The following is a 17871-nucleotide window of genomic DNA, read 5'->3' as shown; positions in this document are numbered from 1 at the left end:
TAGTCGGGAGAGATCTAGTTGAAAAGATCTCACAATTCTGTGTATGACTTTGTGTCTGTGTGCTTGTCTTTGGTGATGTGATCACATACAAACACAGAAGATTTAGTATTGTCAGATCACATTTTTTGAAGCTTTCATATCTATCATTTGCTTTATGACAAGATATGTTGTATATATATGTCAAGATTAATCTTTTGAGCATTCTTTAATTTTAGACTGTCGGCTTAGTTGTGAGTTTAGTTAAAATTGCCATGATACCAAACAAATACTGAGATGGAGGTACATTTGTACTATACAGTGAAAACACTGCTAGGTTTGACAGGTACACAAAATTTCATGGCTTTGTACTTGCCATTGCTTTTTGGAATAATTTCTTTTTGGAATATTTTTATGCTATTCAGGCTATTGTATAGACATTGTGTGTATTGATAGAATGTCTGAAATACATGCAGTATGCAACATTATCTGTATATGTGACATGGAACTGAGTTGTTTCAAGAAATTTTTAGACTCATGCAAATGATACTTGAATATTACATAGATTTGTGATAAATCTGACAAGAGTTAAGTATATTGTATATAAAAACATGTATTTTGGGGATTGTTGAAATTGTTCTCTCCAGTCGCATTTAGGACGTACACCGTAATTATATACAAGTTGTATTTCATATGCATTTATATGCATGTTCTTTTCCTGAGAGTGAAGATAAGGGGATTTGCAAAAGAAGTAAAATATTGATTACTACATTGTGCACTTCAAATGTAACATTGTTGTTCAGATTACACTTTCTCCTTTAAAAAAAAATCAAATCCTGAGTATCTTTGTTAACTGTATACTGGTGTTGATGTGATATAATACTATAGAATCTTCTGTTCATATACAGAGTATTCTTTTATTCAACACAGTGTATGGTTTGCTCAGTATAACCTCTCCCACTTTATTTTCTCATTTCCATCTTTTAATTCATTTTTGTATTCTGTCCTTGTCCGTTACTCCGACTGGTCAAAGAAGGTCTCAAATATCTGTGTAGTTATGTTTTGACTGATAACAAAATAAATGTCAGAGTATATTTCTTTGTTCAAATTATTAGGTGTATGTACTTCATATTTCCATGTACAATGCAGTGTGCAGTTGGTACAAAATTTAATGTATACACCCAAATTCCCTCTGGATTCTTATCTGAGCACAAGGCAAAACTTCTGCAGGATGAAGAATACTTACTATAGATTAGATACATCATAAAGAGACTTTGTAGAGTTTTAGTAATGACAAGTACATGACACCACTTACACCAATATTTCACAATTAGACATTTTCCAGAAAGATATTTCATGAATTTATTTACAAATGCACCAAACAGAAAAAGGTATTTACACACAATTGCTTTACTTGGCTGAGCCACACAACTGAAATCGACTACCGAAAGACAAGTCTGACTTGAATTTCATGTACATAACATGAATTTAACATGTACATATTGTACTTTTACAAAAAGACTTGGTAAACACACATAGATAGTATACAGCTGAATAAGTACATGCTGCTGTTTTTTTTCGAAGGAGAGAACGGCTCGTGACGAGAGGAAAAAAAAAATCATTAAATGATTGGAATCATCTCCTTAAGACAGTTTTCCCCTGTATACATCAAGGTCAAGGATGCTTCTAGGGGTAGTAGGTCACTGAGTCTCCTATTGCACCAAGATAGATCACACTGATTGCAGAGGAAACTTTGTATTCTCAAAAGAGATAAATCAGGGTTCACATGTAAAGAAAAAACGTCTACAATTGTATAAAAATGTATGATAAATCACCACCACCAATATCTGGGCGCTTGAGTTGAATTCCTAAAACGACGATATGCAGAGCTAAATTTCTACAAAGTTCACATGCCCCGGAGGAATAAATCTGAGTAATCATCACCTTACTGCGCTGTATGAACAAATCTGAGTACATTGTATTTACTACTTTATCAAAACAACAGCAAGAAAGCCGAGTTCTATTAATACTGAGTGTGTATCCATATCTCAACAGAACTACGTGTAATCATGGATCATCAATGTTATCTTTAGTGTACAAGACCTTGAGGCACCTGCAAACATCATTGCTTGGGAGATTCTCCATTTTATTAAGACGCGTGGATTGCACGCGTTTACAATGATATACGTACTGGCAGGTAATGATAGTAAAAGGAAAACAAAAACCAAAAAACGAGATAACAATAATTATTCTTATGAAAATAGAGATTTCTTTTGCATAACATTCAACTTGGGAAGTGTCGAATGTGTTTTGGTTGAAATACTGAAAATTAATACAGTGTAAACCCAATTTTCCCGGTTCTCTTCGATATCGAGAGTGACGGTGACAAACGTTACTCTCGGAACTCCAGCTGAACCAATAAAAACACGAAAGTAATTCTAGATACAGACAATACATGTAGGCCTACTGTATCACCTACATGCATGTTTCACCTATATGAGCTCTTATTCTATTTAGCCAAGTACACTGTACAAGTCAACAGTTAATGATTTAAGGCTAACGTGATGCCTAAATACCAGTCTTAATAAGTGTTACGATTGATATTACTCAAGGACACTGGTGCGTACAGAGATCCATTCTATATGATTGAAATGCATGAATCCCAACCAGACAAAATTGCCATACTATATTCCTTTTTTGACAAAACAAGAGAAAAATTGCCAGAGGAGGCAAATCTGTTATCACAGGAGTGAAAGATGAATATTCAAGGCAGATATCATTAAATGACAGCCAATGTTTAGTATTTCAGTCTTTTCTAAGGAAGATAAGAGAAGGATTGGCAAAATTCAAGCATATAAAAGAGATTAAAAGACTCTTTGGTCGCCAGACTCGGAGAAGATACCCTCGCCTTCCCAGGTCTTTTTGAATTTGACACATTCTTTTATTATAGCTGTCGCAATTATACAGTACATGTATCTTATCGAAGTTGAAAGAGATTCCAATAGATTTTGTACTGCCTTGATAAATAGCAGCGAAGAAAAATATTTTTTCTCAATGACAGAAGCAGCAAGCAGGTTTAAGTTAAATCACATGATCATATGAATAAAGTATTTTGCTGTGTTTTATGTTTTACTTCCACTTTTTTCCCGTTGGCTTCGCTAAACAAACATACATACAAACAAACAAACAAACGCAATGCTGGAATAGATTTCCCCTTCTAAGTACAACATACACACAAGTTCTTGACACTTAACACTTCATAAATAAAAGAGTGTCAACGTCGTCGGATGTGGAAAATGCAAAATTGTAAGATCGAATTCATCTGTGGCCACCGATCTCACGCTAATAAATAAATTGATGGACATCTTCAAACGTCCTGCTAAAGTTAAATAAGGCGACTACCAGCCATGGAATGAACGAGATATGATTGTAATTTGGCAAGCTATATAATAATAATGTACTTTACATGATGCTATGACTGTGTTACATTTGTACTGTCTCCCGTAACGTGTCATAATATTTTTTTAAAAGCCAAATTTTGAATGAACGTCGTCATCAATGAAACTGAACAATTTTCAAAGCGAGCAAAATCATTCTCTTACAGTCAGACATTCAAAAAATAGACGGCAAAGTTAAGCAATGAAAGCTACGACACAGTCGATCATACAAATTGAACATAAATATGACTTATGATCTTACTGGGTACAGCGATGACATAGTACAGATGTCATGGCACGGCGAATTGTGGAGCTGTGCAATTAGTAAGGACTACTCCAATGTACAAATTGACTTAATAGAACGATGAAAGAAGGTACTGTCGGTGCCTTAGTACGGTATATAAATAACTGAAATGTAATTGCGTGTGTGTCAAGATGATGTGGGTGGGTTGATATCGTTTCCCGCTTTGTGATGGGAATTTGATACGAGGTTACCATGGCAGCCGATTTGTTCACTCTGAACTGGAGCCTCGTATGTAGCGCCCTCTGCGGTGAAACTCTCACTCGCAAACGGGCGACTATCGAACAATTCAAGGTCTATTGCACTTGTTCCTGGCGATGGTACATCAGAGTTTTCTATGATGACCCAGTCTTCTGGGGACGAGACACCCAAAAGAGCTGAGAAGGAGAGCGTCAATGGGGCCTCCTCTGGCTCGTTAGAAATTTCACCACCGAAGCCGCGGCTGAGATCGGTGCTCACCCCAGTCGACTCCCCGAGTGATCTTCCTTGTATTGGTTCGTCAATCTGAGGAGTGCCCGAGGTCTGGTTAGGGATGTGAATGTCGTGACAGTCGGCAACCGGAAAAGAAAGATCGCCAGGTCCGATATCACCGTCGCCGAGGTATTGCTTCACAAACGACGACGAGAGAGGATCCTCGTCGTCATCCATTTCGGGAGTGGGAGGAACCAAAGGAGGGAATACAGCCTGAAAGACATCGGTGGTGACGTCCGTCGTGTCGACGCTAATCGATGATGCCATGCAACTGGCGACGTCATCGGAAGCGTCTAACGTGGGTATGTCCATGGACGTCATTGAGGTGCAAGGTTGGGGGAATATTGGTGCGTCGTTCAAGCTCGTGGGTGTTAGCAAAGCTGGCGTCGACGGCTCCGTACTGCTCTGACTCCACGTCGTGGACGGCGTGGGGGACACATGCGATACCGAAGCATATCCCGATGACGATGCTGTGCTGGCCGTAGACGTTCTCGCTATCGTATCGCTCGCGACATCTTTCGTTGACGTAGACAGACGAGTTCTCTTCGCGTCGGATGCCTCGACATCCAGTGACGTTGTCATCGCGGATTGCTTAAGGCAGTTTGGCGAGTGCATGTCGAGGAGGAACTGAAGCTTCGTACGCTCCGCTTCCAAACTTTTCATCTCACTGCGGAGCTGGGTGTTGGCCGTTTCAAGCTCCTGAGCTTCCTGGACAATTCAACAAAAATCAACCAAAATGAAGGATTTGCCGGAAGATCGGGACAACAATAGCAGACATCAATCTAATTACGTTTGAAATGGTCTCAACTGAAAGATTGTTTTAATTCTCCAGACTTATTCATGCTGTCAATTGACTATCTCGCACAATCGTGGTTGCATAGGTGTACAAAAAAAAATAATTCGCATTGAATTCGCTGAATAAATTTTTGATGCGGAGTAAAACATATCCAGACTAATGAGACACAATGCGCACTCTCACCATGATCATAATCTGTGTTAATGTTGTAAGTAAAATATCGTCGTCTTAAACAAGGACACAATCATCTCCCATGGTAGCATTATTCGTCATCTTTTTTTTTTCTGTCATCAAACAGCAAGAGAACAAAACATTTCATATCCAGCCTTTTTAAATACTAAGATTGGAGAAATGCTGCTTCCTTCCTTTCATTCTACGACTTAGAATATTGGTTGAACTTTCATTTTGTCACAATCAGTTGCAAATCACCTGTTCTTGCAACTGATTGTGACAAAATGAATTTTCAACCAGTTGATATTCCAATCAGATGAATCTTTTTGTAACTCAGAATATTACGATGAGCCATGAAGGCGCGATATAAGCAGTGTTCTTGTCGCAGTTTGAGCCGTGATTCCAGTCAAGCCTTTGTCAATTCAAAAACAGAAAATCTTCTACAACATAGACAGCCAATAAAAAGTCGGTGCTAAGTACTTTTCAAGTGACATCACAACTATGAAAAGGACATGTTAAGAGGTCCAACAGACGCCATATTTGATGATGTACTGGCAAGTTATCCTACAACTGAGATCCCTGCTCCATCAATAGTGTACCGATTTTGTTTCAGTGCTTGCTTGTTTGGGTTTCGTTTGTTTTTACGTGAATGATGTTTTCTAAGTAGTTTTATCCCCACTTGGTGAGTAAAAAGAAGTTCTCGAACCTATGGCTATGTCTAAAAATACGTACTTCAACCAGCCTTTCCACAGCATGTCGTTTCTTGCTCCGGCACTTGGCAGCCGCCGATCGATTTCTTTCCTTCTGCTGTTCTCTTCTCGTCTCTTCCTCTGGGGTCAACTGTGTGCAGAGGGGAACAAGAAAAAACAACAACAAATAGATGATATGGATGAACTCATGATGGTAATCAATGGGGGAATTCCCTAATAGTGTGTTGTTGTTTGTTTGTTTGTTTGTTTGTTTGGTTTTTTTTTTTGCGATAAGACATGCATGGAAAGTGCCATCGTGTTGTAGTTGATGACAGAACGTCGTAAATGACAACCACCAAAGGTTTAGGCCAACATGGGGAGATATAAAACTTTGATTATCATGGCATCACCTTGAGAGTCACGATTATGTCATGTACTGCCTACGGAGGCATCGCTTGACCTTGATTACAGAAATGCAAATCGCCGCAGTTTACGTCGAGTATGAAAGATATCTTATCGTTCATATTAACATCAAATGTATGTTATTACGGGCGACCCTTTCTGTGAAAGGGTGCTGCTCATAATATATTTAATGGCTAAAATATAACGAGCTTTTGAAACAAATCAAGTTAGGATAAATGTATCAACCAGTGATACACAATAATGCCCAGTTTTCTTCCTGTCATTCTTATCCTTCTTAACATGCAGCTGATTATTTTGCGTTGCCTCATTAGAAATCTCAAACTAAGCTTATTCCTGATTTTGAGAGTCCTGCATTTCCGGTTAACTTTAATGGGTGCAATCATTAGGCCTACTTAGCTTTAACCTGATTCTTCATTCTACGTAATATTATAAGAGGACACGTTTGCTTCCATTGACATAAGTGTGATTGATTCAGATGCACAGCGTCGGATAACACCTCACGACACTCATTGACACCACCGAGACACTATGCACCATGACATCAACATTGTGGTATTACACCGGTGTCAGTTCACTTAACACCACAGCACCACTTTATGGTACACCAATTTCGACACCTTTATGTGTAGATACAGTGATCACTATAATGACTACAATGTCGGTGCTGATAAAAAGGTGCAACATGCCTACACACATTATGGCACACACACCATGTCACTGGTTCCAGCCCACCGTGTACCTCGACAACGTACTCGTCTTTTGCCCACACCGGTCAGTCTACTGTGTTTTGTGACAACACTATACACGGTGTAAAATAACAGCAAAAACTTGAAACCACCAGGATAGAGTGTTTCGTCATGATCACTATCATCACAATCATCTATTTTTTTACATTCTTTTGAATCTGCTGTCAACACACCTCCCTCAGTTTTTGTCTGTCTATCCATTTGTATCTCTCTCCCTCCCCCCTCTAGATCCCCCTCTCTATCTTTCTCTCTTTCTCACTCTGTTGAAGGTATTGTTTACCATTTTGAGCAGTGATTTAAATAAAAAATGTTTGAGTTATCACATTTGACGCATATGTCGGTCAGTTGTGTCACAAAACATCCTGCAATATAAGCATTTCGCAATAAAGCCCAAAATGTAAGGAGACGTCACTGTTTTTCTCTCTAAACCATAACTGTAGACGGTTTAGTCTAGAAACATTTTTATCATAACTACTGTGCACATTCTGTATATTTAACAATACTTAACATTAATTATACTGATTCAAAATTTTACATCGGTTGTTTCTATCCCTTACTCACATTTTAGAACTATTTTGAATCACTAAAGCTGTGTTTTTGTTTCATCTACAAAAGTCATCCTCTATACCATTTGCTCAGGCACATGTTGACCTATATCCCGACCAGACGCCGCGCGCAGCACGGCGCGACTTTCCGTGCACCGACAAGATTGTGTATATAGTTAGTGTAGATGCAGTCCGTTGATCACCTCTCTGTTCATCCATTTACCATCTCTCTTTTCCAGTAACAATTAGTTCCGTAAATATAAGTGCATATATTTTTGTTTTAATACATTGTATTGTTTTCTTTGAATCTGTATTGATAACAAACATGTGTTATTGGAAATAAAATTTCATCTGATTTGAATTGAATTGAATTGGTATGTATTATTTTCTCTCCAGTTTGATAGAACAAGCTATATTCTCAATGTTCACATAGTGGAACTGACAGTATTGTTTCAGAAACAACTGAGGATAAAGTTTAATTCATTCGAAGCAATCCGAACCTTTTCCCACCTGATTTTCGACTCTCGCAGCTATAAAACGGCAATTGCACTTTTTTTTTCTCTCTGTATATATCATTCTATTCTCCATTCTATTGTATTTAAATAAACATGTATACATGAAGAAACAAACTGGTAATGTATTTATATATATATAGTGCATGAGTTTATTCGACGCAAATTTTCGGCGTCCTACGCCTTCTTCAGGAATCTTGACGAAACTCCTGAAGAAGGCGTAGGACGCCGAAAATTTGAGTCAAATAAACTGCTTTATTGGCCAAAAATGCATCACCAGTTTGTTTCTTCATTTCTCTCGTGGAGCCAATAAATGAAATCTCAATTATATATCTCTATGCAGATAATATGCACACAATTGTATAATTATTCATACATATTTGCATATTGCACATGCTATTTCTTTTTTTATATAACCCTCTTACCCATTTCACCTGGTCTAGAAAAAGTATTTCCGGTATCAGTCCATCGGAATTAGGACCAAGAGTTTCTGAAAATAGAAAGTAGAAGTAGGCCATGGGAACGAATTCCTCTTATTGGGCTCAAAACAGACTGAGAATGCATCCGTTACCCAAGACACTGCTAATACTGTTTATTCTCTATTGAAACGGCTCCTCCGCAAGCGACTGCAAACAATAGGTACATGGTGGTGATACATTTCGGTTTGACGTCACCCTTTTGTCGGCGTTTTTGACGAAACCTGTGCTAGCCCTCGAAGAGTGGTGGAGTCTTACGTAACAGTACAATACCGCTCGATCAACTTGTCGTCACATCTATAGATTGAAGTGTCTGTCAGTTGGACTCAAGCAGCAAACCGCTGATATCTATAGTTACAATAGCTAGCTACCGGTAACTGGTATATGCGCCAATACATGACCTGAAAATTGGGATACATTTATTGATTGTGCAGAGCATGATAGATTGTACTGACAGAGTGCAACGGGACTGCTTTATTTTAGCAGTCAGCAATGATTTCAGATTATTCAGTAGCCACTATATCTGCATATAGAACAACGAAGCCTTGCACATTGTCAGTCATCCCGACATACAGTTAAAGGCATTATTTACCATTTGCAGATTAAACAAAGACCCAGCTTTAGTGCTTCAAAATAGTTCTAAAATGTGAGTTTGGGTTGGAAATAATCAATGTAAAAATGTTAATCAGTATAATCAATGTTAAGTATTGTTAAATATACAAAATGTGAACAATAGTTATAATGAAATTGTTTCTAGACTAAACCATCTATACAGATATGGTTTATTGAGAAAAACAGCGATATCTCCGTACATTTTAGGCTTTAGTGCGAATTTTTTATATATTAGGATGTTTTGTGATACAACAGACCTACACATATATGCATCAAATGTGATAACTCGAACATTTTTTTAATCACTGCTCCCAATAATAAACACTACCTTTAATCTTCGTTTCCTGTTCTGGTAAATGAATTGAGAGACACGCCTTCTTTTTAGTCTCCTCATACCTGCCCTGTCAATGGTCTTCATGTACCTCACTGGTTTAGATTAACTTATCCAATATTAGTCGCGATCCAATAAGTGTTGTGTCCTCTCCATAACTTTTTTCTCTCTCCTATTAACAATTTGATGGCAGGAAAATTACAGAACATCATTCTGTCCTAAATGTCCATAACGGTCGAAGGCTACTTGCTTGATAATCAAAACGCATTTTCGGTAGGTAATTTTTGAGAGTACTGTCTTTTTATGACACATAGGACGTCATTATGTCATCCCATCGTGCGTTTCAATATGGCCTTCCTTCAATTTGACTGGATTTTGCCTTTGTTTCTGCTTTTTGTGAAAGCTGCCTCGTATGAAAGTTGTCACATTACATTAAGAGCAAAAGAAAAAAATGCACACACACACACACACACACACACACACACAGTGATGACGTCACAATCTCCGGGTCATGTCTACTATTGTCATAGGTTTGGAAGACGTAATCTTTAGTTAGTACTGTTACCAGACATTCATTAAAATTCTTGATATCTTAACTATGATGCATGTATCTAATTTCGTAGTTTCGTCAATAAATATCCGGAAAATCCTTGCGTAATACACTCAGCAAAAAAATAAAGTAAACACTTTTTCGAGGTCATATTTTTCATAGAAGGTTTTGATGAAAATCAATGTATTATATACCATATTAAAGGTAATTTAATTGGCTATTAAGCTCATAGGTTAATTAAAAGGGAAACTTTACGCATGAGTGAGCACGTTCGTTTTTGTCCTCCAAGGCACAAAATTAAAAATTGCAAAAATTGACATGTTCTCTTTCATTCGCAAATGACCTTCACGATATAACATTGACAACAAAAGACCAGTTTAACACAATGAGAGACATGAATGAAATAGGAAAAATAAATTTTTGTTCTCTTTATTTCTTTATTAACACTAAGAAAAACAATCTGGGAAACTAAAGGGGAAAAACAAGAATTTTCTGTCAAGTCAAACTTCAAATGACATAGGGAATAAAAAGCATAAAGATGATTAGATGAGCAGAATTTCTTTATTTATTTTATTTTAGTCTAGTGATTTAAAATCCATGTGACAATTTCAAGAACCAAACATTATTTACAATTTCCTAATTTGAAAAAAGGCTCAAATTTCTACCATTTTTGTTAATTTAAACTTCTTCTCTTATTTCATTTGAATTTAGATTTGACATAAGAAGCGTTATTTTCCTCCATTATTTTTAGCCTTCATTAGTCTTTTGGGCTTTAAAGATATCATAGAGATCAAAGGTTTGTTTTTTGCAACTTAATTCATGTTTCTTTTTTCGTGAAATTTGTTGTTTGTTCTTATTGTTTCATGGAAGAGCACATACGCATGAATGGCAACTTGTTCAGTTTTGCAATTTTTACTTTTGTGCCCCGGAAGAGAAAAACGATGGTGCTCACTCATGCGTTAAGTTTCCCTTTTTGTTGACCTACCAGGTTGATAGCCAATTAAATTACCTTCAATATGGTATATAATACTTTAGCTTTCAGCGAAATATTCTATGAGAAATCCAAACTTGAAAAAGCGTTTACTTTCTTTTTTTTTTGCTGAGTGTATAATTCATTTCCTGTGTATTTAGACTTCGTTTGAATCGAGAAACGTCATGAATTTTAGCACAGCCAGTAAGATAGCATACTCTGCAACGTGTTGTCTTTACTTATTTTCAACACCCCAAGCTTAAGTTCGTGTGTCCCTTTTGTAACCCTGAAAATTAGATTCCTTTCACAAGCTGGTATATTGCAGAGGTAGGTGAGTCAGACCTTTCCTCAGAATAATAAAACCGGAAACTCCTTTATGATGGAGGGGAGAGCACCACTATTAGTCTATAGATTTCCAGTGAATTTATTCGGACCCCCCCCCCCCCCCAAAAAAAAAAAAAAAAAAAACCGTTATTCTTGGTACAAAAAGGGAGGGTATTCTCGAGTGGCAGGGGATTAAACTGTTTTATATTTCTTCAAAAAAGAAGGGGGAAAAAACCAACTCGAAGGTGCATTACCATCAAATTTCATACATGATATTGGGAGACATCATTTTTTTTCAACCATGCAAAATGTCATGACGCTTCCAAAAAGGATATGCGACCTTTGAATGTCAATGCATGTAATAGAATAGAGCTGGAGACATATCTTAAAAAAGCTTTTGACTAATCTGAGCAAACACGTGCATCATTCTGTATCCTATTGTGACCTCATCTTTTACATGATATTGTATAATCACCTCACTGTCTTTCTCTCTCTACCTATCTATCCACCAGTCTACACGTCTATTAATCTCTGAATTCTTTTGATCGTTTTATAATCTAACCTGGCTAGGTGGTTTTGGCTCAAAGTCAATTCGCACGTCTGGTAGTCCGTGTGTCTTTCTCCTCGACACGATAGCCTGCTTCAGCTCTTCCTTCACCAGCGGGCTGATGTCGAAGTTAGCCCAGTCCGACCCGCTGCAAACTGAAGCAGAGTCGCTCTGCTGGTCCGATGCAGAATCCGATTGTGTGAGGACTGACGACTGCGAATCGCTCTCCGTCAACGAGGGCATGCGCGTCCGGTACGGGCCGGGGTTGGTTGGAGTGATGGGAGGGCCGAGGAACGAGGTGGGGGTGTGGGGAGTTCCTGGAGTTATGGGTGTGGCAGGGGTCTGTGGAGCATCAGGTGTGGTCGGAGTATGGGCGTTGCTGGTGCTTTGGACATGATCGGCAGCCTGAGATTGGCTTAGACGCCCATCACTTCTTATCATGTCTTCAAACTCTATGGAGAAACGATGAGATCGGAAAGAAGAGTACAATATTTAGATGTCTTGTTTCTCCTTAAAACACGATGTAAAACAAACAAGCTTTATCCAGGCAACTCTTTTAATCTCGTGGAGGCCTGCTCATACACAAGATCAATAGGATTTTAGGATGTTGGGTATGAGTGCCTTAAATGAAAAAAAAAAATTAATGGACTAAGACCTTAACCAATGTTACTAAAAGTTTGAATAGTGCAAATATATCGCTCTTTATCTGTTTCCTTCAATTATTCTGTCGCTTGCAATTTCGCTCCCTCACCCCCCCCCCCCATATCTCATCTCCAATTTGGTATTCACGTAGGCCTATATTATATCCGCCCTATCAATGAATAAAATGTGACAGAATTCAGAGGGCGAGTTCTTAGTGGGAGAAACGAGTGTAACGCTTTGCAACCACAATTCTTTCTTTCTTTCTTTTTTTTTGTCATCAATCATAACTTATGAAATGAAATGGTCCATCCATGGTTTCGTTTGCTTTCTTCAGACTCTCCTGCTAACGGGCTTGTCCCCTTTATCTGACCTCCGACCTCCCTTTCTCATACTCAAAGCAAGCTTCAAAGCGCAAACAAATGGACGAGTTGCCGGAAGTCGGCGAGTCGACTACAAGGGAAACCGTCGAGTCGATAAATTGGGAACTGCAGTATCGGAACTATTTCTTTTTTATCCCCATTTTCTCCAGTTGATGAAGTGGACAAATACTCTACCAATTTTATTACATCTTTAAAAAAAAAGATCCCATCTGTATACTCTGAATAAAAGTAAAATTAGACCCCATGGTTTTGATAGAGTAATATTAAGCAAACTAAAAAAAAAAAGAAGAAGAAAGAATCGAATTGGGCATGAATAAGTACGATGTTTCACAAAGTCAAAAGTGTTCACAGGACTATACGGTCACAATTACATTGTGCAAACTAGTTGATATCATCGACCATTTCTTTTGTTGACATGTAAACAAATATTCGTTAATTTCAATTTTTAATGGAAACGGAATGGAAGGAGTGACGTGTAACATATTACAGAATGCACCTTTTTTTTTGTAATGAGCTAGCAAGGGTATCTCTAAAGATTTTATCTTTTAATTTTTGTTTTGTTTTTGTGTTATTGTGCGGCGATAATATCGTCAGTTTATCTAATTTGCATAAGAGGTTGCGACCATTTTCAAGAAGTCATGAATACTTTGGTAGTTCATGGCTTTAAAAAAAATCCATGAGTTTTGAACTTTCTTTTCCAATTTAAAGATTGCAACAACAACAACAAAAAAAAGAAAAATCTTTTCTTGTGAAAATTTTACTGCTCTGGTTGTTTGATTGGACCGTGGTTATCAATTTCAGATCGAACGCAGAATGGATTTTCAGTTTAATTAAGCTCCCTGTCTCAGCGGGTCTTGACCCTCGATCACCTCACCTCTTAGGATGGTTGGTCGGCCGTCGGGGGATACGCAGTGGTCGATCGAATCTGGCATCGAGTACGGCCCCATGAGGTCACTTGGACGAGGATTGGGTGACGAGGGTCAAGGGTCAAGGGTCACCGAGAGGAGTTAACAGAACGCCTGGAAACAAGATTAAAATGATGACTATGAAAAGTATATGATCATTGTCGCTCTTCAGCAAATTGCCATTCTCTTTGTCTTCTTTTCTGCTTGTAATTATTATCATTATCAATATCATATGTATTATTTCAGCGTCATCACTATTGGCAAAGGAAATATAAATCATTATCATGGAAGTCACACCAATAAGTAGCAAAAATAAATCAATGACTGGTGAATGCAGAGGTGATTAACAGCATCGATGCTTTGAATGATATTGACAAAGAGCTTGTATTTGTCAGTACATAATCATATGGTCATTAATATTGGTTTTGTATATAGGGCCTTCGTGTTGTTTGTTCACGCATTCCTTATGCAATCAAATTTCAAAATCAAATAGCTTTGCAAGTGAAATCGTGAGGCACAATGGCCATATACTAGAATAACTTGGTACAGAAGTATTCGCCTTTAAAAAATTGCAGTATAATGACTAGTCCATAAGAAAATAATTTCAAGATTTAAACTGAAAAACTGTGAACAAGCAAAAAACAAAACAAAATAAAACAAAACAAAACAAAACCAAAACAAATGAAAGCACTGATCTAGGCATTGTAACACATGGTTATCAAACCAGGCGAATACATGAATGAATTAAGGTGGAAAATGGAAAATCAATTGTAAACCATTACGTATACAGTCAGTACAGTCATGTTGATGACTAGTATTCAAATGTTTTTGTTATCAACAGGAGCGAAAAGACATACATGTACAATAAGGCATTAACGTAACTCCAGAGTCCATCTGACACAGAGCAAGAGTTAGAAGATGTTCTATATAGAATATACAACACATTGTCTTTATCTTTTACAAAGTCAAGAATATATTATATCTGACAAGGGGTATTACGTATGTATATATATATATATATATATATATATATATATACATATATATATATATATATATATATATATATATATATATATATATATACAGGGCTATATATGTGCCTGGCCGGGAAAATATACATAAAACAACACGAACAACGACTTGCTTGTATCTAAATCAACATAATGTTAATAATACAAACAGAGTTTAGAGTTGCAAGGCACATTTTGTATGATATGGATATCGATATCCAGGCTAAATGTGAGATACAGCAGTTGAGTCCCATTTCTGTGATATAAAAGGTATTGATCACATGATTTATACGCGAAATCGTATCATATAGCATGAGTGGCTTTGACCCTTTAGAGTTGTTCGTATTCAATCTGTGTTTAAAAAAAAACACACATACATATTTGACTTACAAAACGTACATACCGAATCATTAAAATAGCTCTGGTCACACGACGATAAAGGGTGGCGACTAAACGCATTTGACAAGCACTAGTTGGAAAATAAACTGATCAAGGCAATCATCGCGGTTTATTATAGAGTTGTGATCTGCGGGAGAATTGAAACCATCATCAATCTTCCCACTCTATGCCGCTGCATGGTGACTCGCGTAACTAATCCGGGTGGAAGGGATGATATCGGGACTACTATGGTATAAAATTTCACAACACAGGGCCGAGTTTCGTTGCTATAACTATTTTGACGTCATAATGTACGAGCCCGAGGCACACGAAATCCTCTTGCTGGCAGCCACGTGACCTAGCCTGCGGGTAGCGAGGACGGATCACAATGTGACGTCATGCCGGTAAGCTGGTAGTATTCCACTGTCAGAGTCGCGTCGGTTACTCACAATCGTTGTCGTAAGGATCCTTTGACGTCACAATATCCTTAACGAGGGCAACGAGAATGAAGGCAGTTTACAATCACCTTACTACTGAATGAAAGCTTGACATACTCTCGGTAGTATTCCACGTGCGATGCTGTTTTCAGAACTGACATGTGGGTAATAAGTACTTTGTCTGCCTCACCCAACCCAGTCGCTTTCAATGCATGTGCATCGATCGTCCTGGGAGTTTTCCACGCATTTTTTTTTTTTTTTTTTTGTCACGTGTCTGACAAGCTTCTTTTGATGAACTTGAGAGGGGATGGAAAGAATTAGTCACTTCACTTCTCAGTATTGACAAAGTTTTGGGAGGGGGAATACATTTTTCCACCCTTATTAAGTGTGTTTAACAGAAAGACCACTTTATACGGGTGAGTTAATTCTTCCACCTGACAACGTTCATTTGGGCTTTTTATGGTTGGTTTTATTTTATTTTCCATTCCCATCGACAAGGTCATTGCATAATTTTATTTCATCTCATACTAATCTCTTGTATGAATTAAGGCTTTATCTATTTTATTCAAGAGGCAAAGCTTAATTCCTAACAAAGGAGTGGTCGCTCTATCTCCTTCAAATAATTAACAAATTACTCATCTCAAATGTCAGATAAAGAGTAATGGACCTTTCGCACTTATCATCCTTAAGCACTCAAATGATATTTCCTTCCTTAAATGTTGACCACTTGATGAAAAATAGAATTGTTCAATCTTGTTTTGTCTGCTTAGCCATAAACGATCCTGTTTGTTGACGTTTCTGTGAAGTGGGCTAAATAATAACATAAACAACATGAAGTGGGCTAAATAATAACATTAAAAACTATATGTATACTTGAAACCAATAACCCTAAATTACATAGATTTTCACAAAAATACATGAGTAAACATTATGAGCAAGCCAAATTAGACTTGGTTTTCACTGTACTCCAAAACATTGCACTTTCAAAATTGAGTGTTTTACTGAATGCTGCGAAACCGAGAGAGTCATTAAAATTTGAGAAGTCACCCGATGGTACATTCATAACTTTTTTTTTTCAGCAAGTGTCATAACGCTTTCATTACAGCATGTTGACTTTACACTCGATCCAAGAATAATTAACCTAATATTTTGTAACACAGTAATAAAGAAGGGTTATATATGGTTGTGCCCTCCAAGGAGTATGTCCCCTTTGCATTCACATTGTTTGAGAAAATAAGTCTGTCGATAGCTAAGTTAGTGTTGGAAATACCGATACAAGTCTGATCAGACAGCCAATGCAGCAGCATGCATACAATATATTTCTATACTTGCTCTTGTAGACCTCTCTATGAAATTTCTTGCAACATTGTTGTATATAGTGTATATAAGTGAGCATATTTTGTAGTTCAGCAGTGTTACATCCATTTAAAACAGTAATGATTTGTTTTCGTAGCAGTAGGACTAGCCCTCTCCCCATCCCCTGCCTGAGCTGTGGTTAAAGCCCCCTGTCTCTTATCTTCCTTCCTGTTTATCTTTGTGGTCATCGCTCTACTGGTGGAGGGCAGTGCAGAGTGCTGTGTTGTTATCTTTTATGTCTTTCTTGGAAAATTTAGGGGGAAAAGGGGATGGAGACCACTGGGGCTGGAGAATATATAGCAGATGTAAAATATCGAGACTCTCTCTCTCAATTCTGGTACCAGTGAGGCAGCATGTCAGTGCAAGAAACGTGGGGTGGTTCTGTTTTAAAGGAGTCTATAACTAGTGGCTTCGACCTGTAAATATGTCATTATTATACCTGTACTGTATAGTTTGTGGTGGTTTATTTGTGATTACCGACCTGCTTGGTTTGTGAACTGGCGAAGGAAGGAGAAACTACCTCGGACGACATCGCTTGCATATAAACGCCCTTCAGACCTGAGGCTAGAAAATCACATTGCTCTCTTTCGCTATACTCGTCCTAAATCATCATATGTGTGAAAGATATGTGGGCACATCACGTTATATTGTCTTCACCATTTGTATCCTGCTTGCTGTACGTTGGAAATTGTGTCCTACTTTGGAATCGCAGTTAATGGAAATGGAAAGTATCAGCTTTATGGATGGCTATGACTGTGTTTGTACTGTTTACCGGAGCTAATCAACCCAAGTGAAAGTGCATTGGTATATGGTCGCAGAGTGCCACCAGTCGCGTGAATCTCGTGTCATTGTATCCCCAACACTGAACCGGTCCCGCGGTGAG

General features: G+C 37.8%; 1 protein-coding gene across 1 annotated transcript; it reads right to left on the bottom strand.

Moving 5' to 3' along the window:
- Positions 1-3804: 3804 nt before the first annotated feature.
- Positions 3805-13850, bottom strand: LOC139740902 (uncharacterized). Its single transcript, XM_071651487.1, has 4 exons — positions 13774-13850; positions 11893-12329; positions 5885-5992; positions 3805-4893 (listed from the first exon to the last, which is right to left on the bottom strand). The coding sequence occupies exons 1-4, from the start codon at positions 13844-13846 to the stop codon at positions 3844-3846; spliced, it is 1668 nt and encodes a 555-aa protein (XP_071507588.1). The 5' UTR covers positions 13847-13850; the 3' UTR covers positions 3805-3843.
- Between the last annotated feature and the right edge of the window lie 4021 nt (positions 13851-17871).

The sequence above is a fragment of the Diadema antillarum genome, unplaced genomic scaffold (assembly GCF_040938485.1).
Source record: "Diadema antillarum isolate AM-2024a unplaced genomic scaffold, OU_Dant_1.0 seq00000889_RagTag, whole genome shotgun sequence".
Taxonomy (NCBI): Eukaryota; Metazoa; Echinodermata; class Echinoidea; order Diadematoida; family Diadematidae; genus Diadema; species Diadema antillarum.
This window is presented reverse-complemented; position numbering and strand designations above follow the sequence as displayed.

Excerpts from the sequence above, each read along its gene's own strand:
- LOC139740902 (XM_071651487.1), bottom strand. The coding sequence starts at position 13,846 with ATGGGGCCGTACTCGATGCCAGATTCGATCGACCACTGCGTATCCCCC. Across the intron at positions 5,993-11,892 it reads AGCCAAAACCACCTAGCCAG|TTGACCCCAGAGGAAGAGAC; the intron begins GTTAGATTATAA and ends CTCTGCACACAG. Across the intron at positions 4,894-5,884 it reads CTGTGGAAAGGCTGGTTGAA|GAAGCTCAGGAGCTTGAAAC; the intron begins GTACGTATTTTT and ends TGAATTGTCCAG.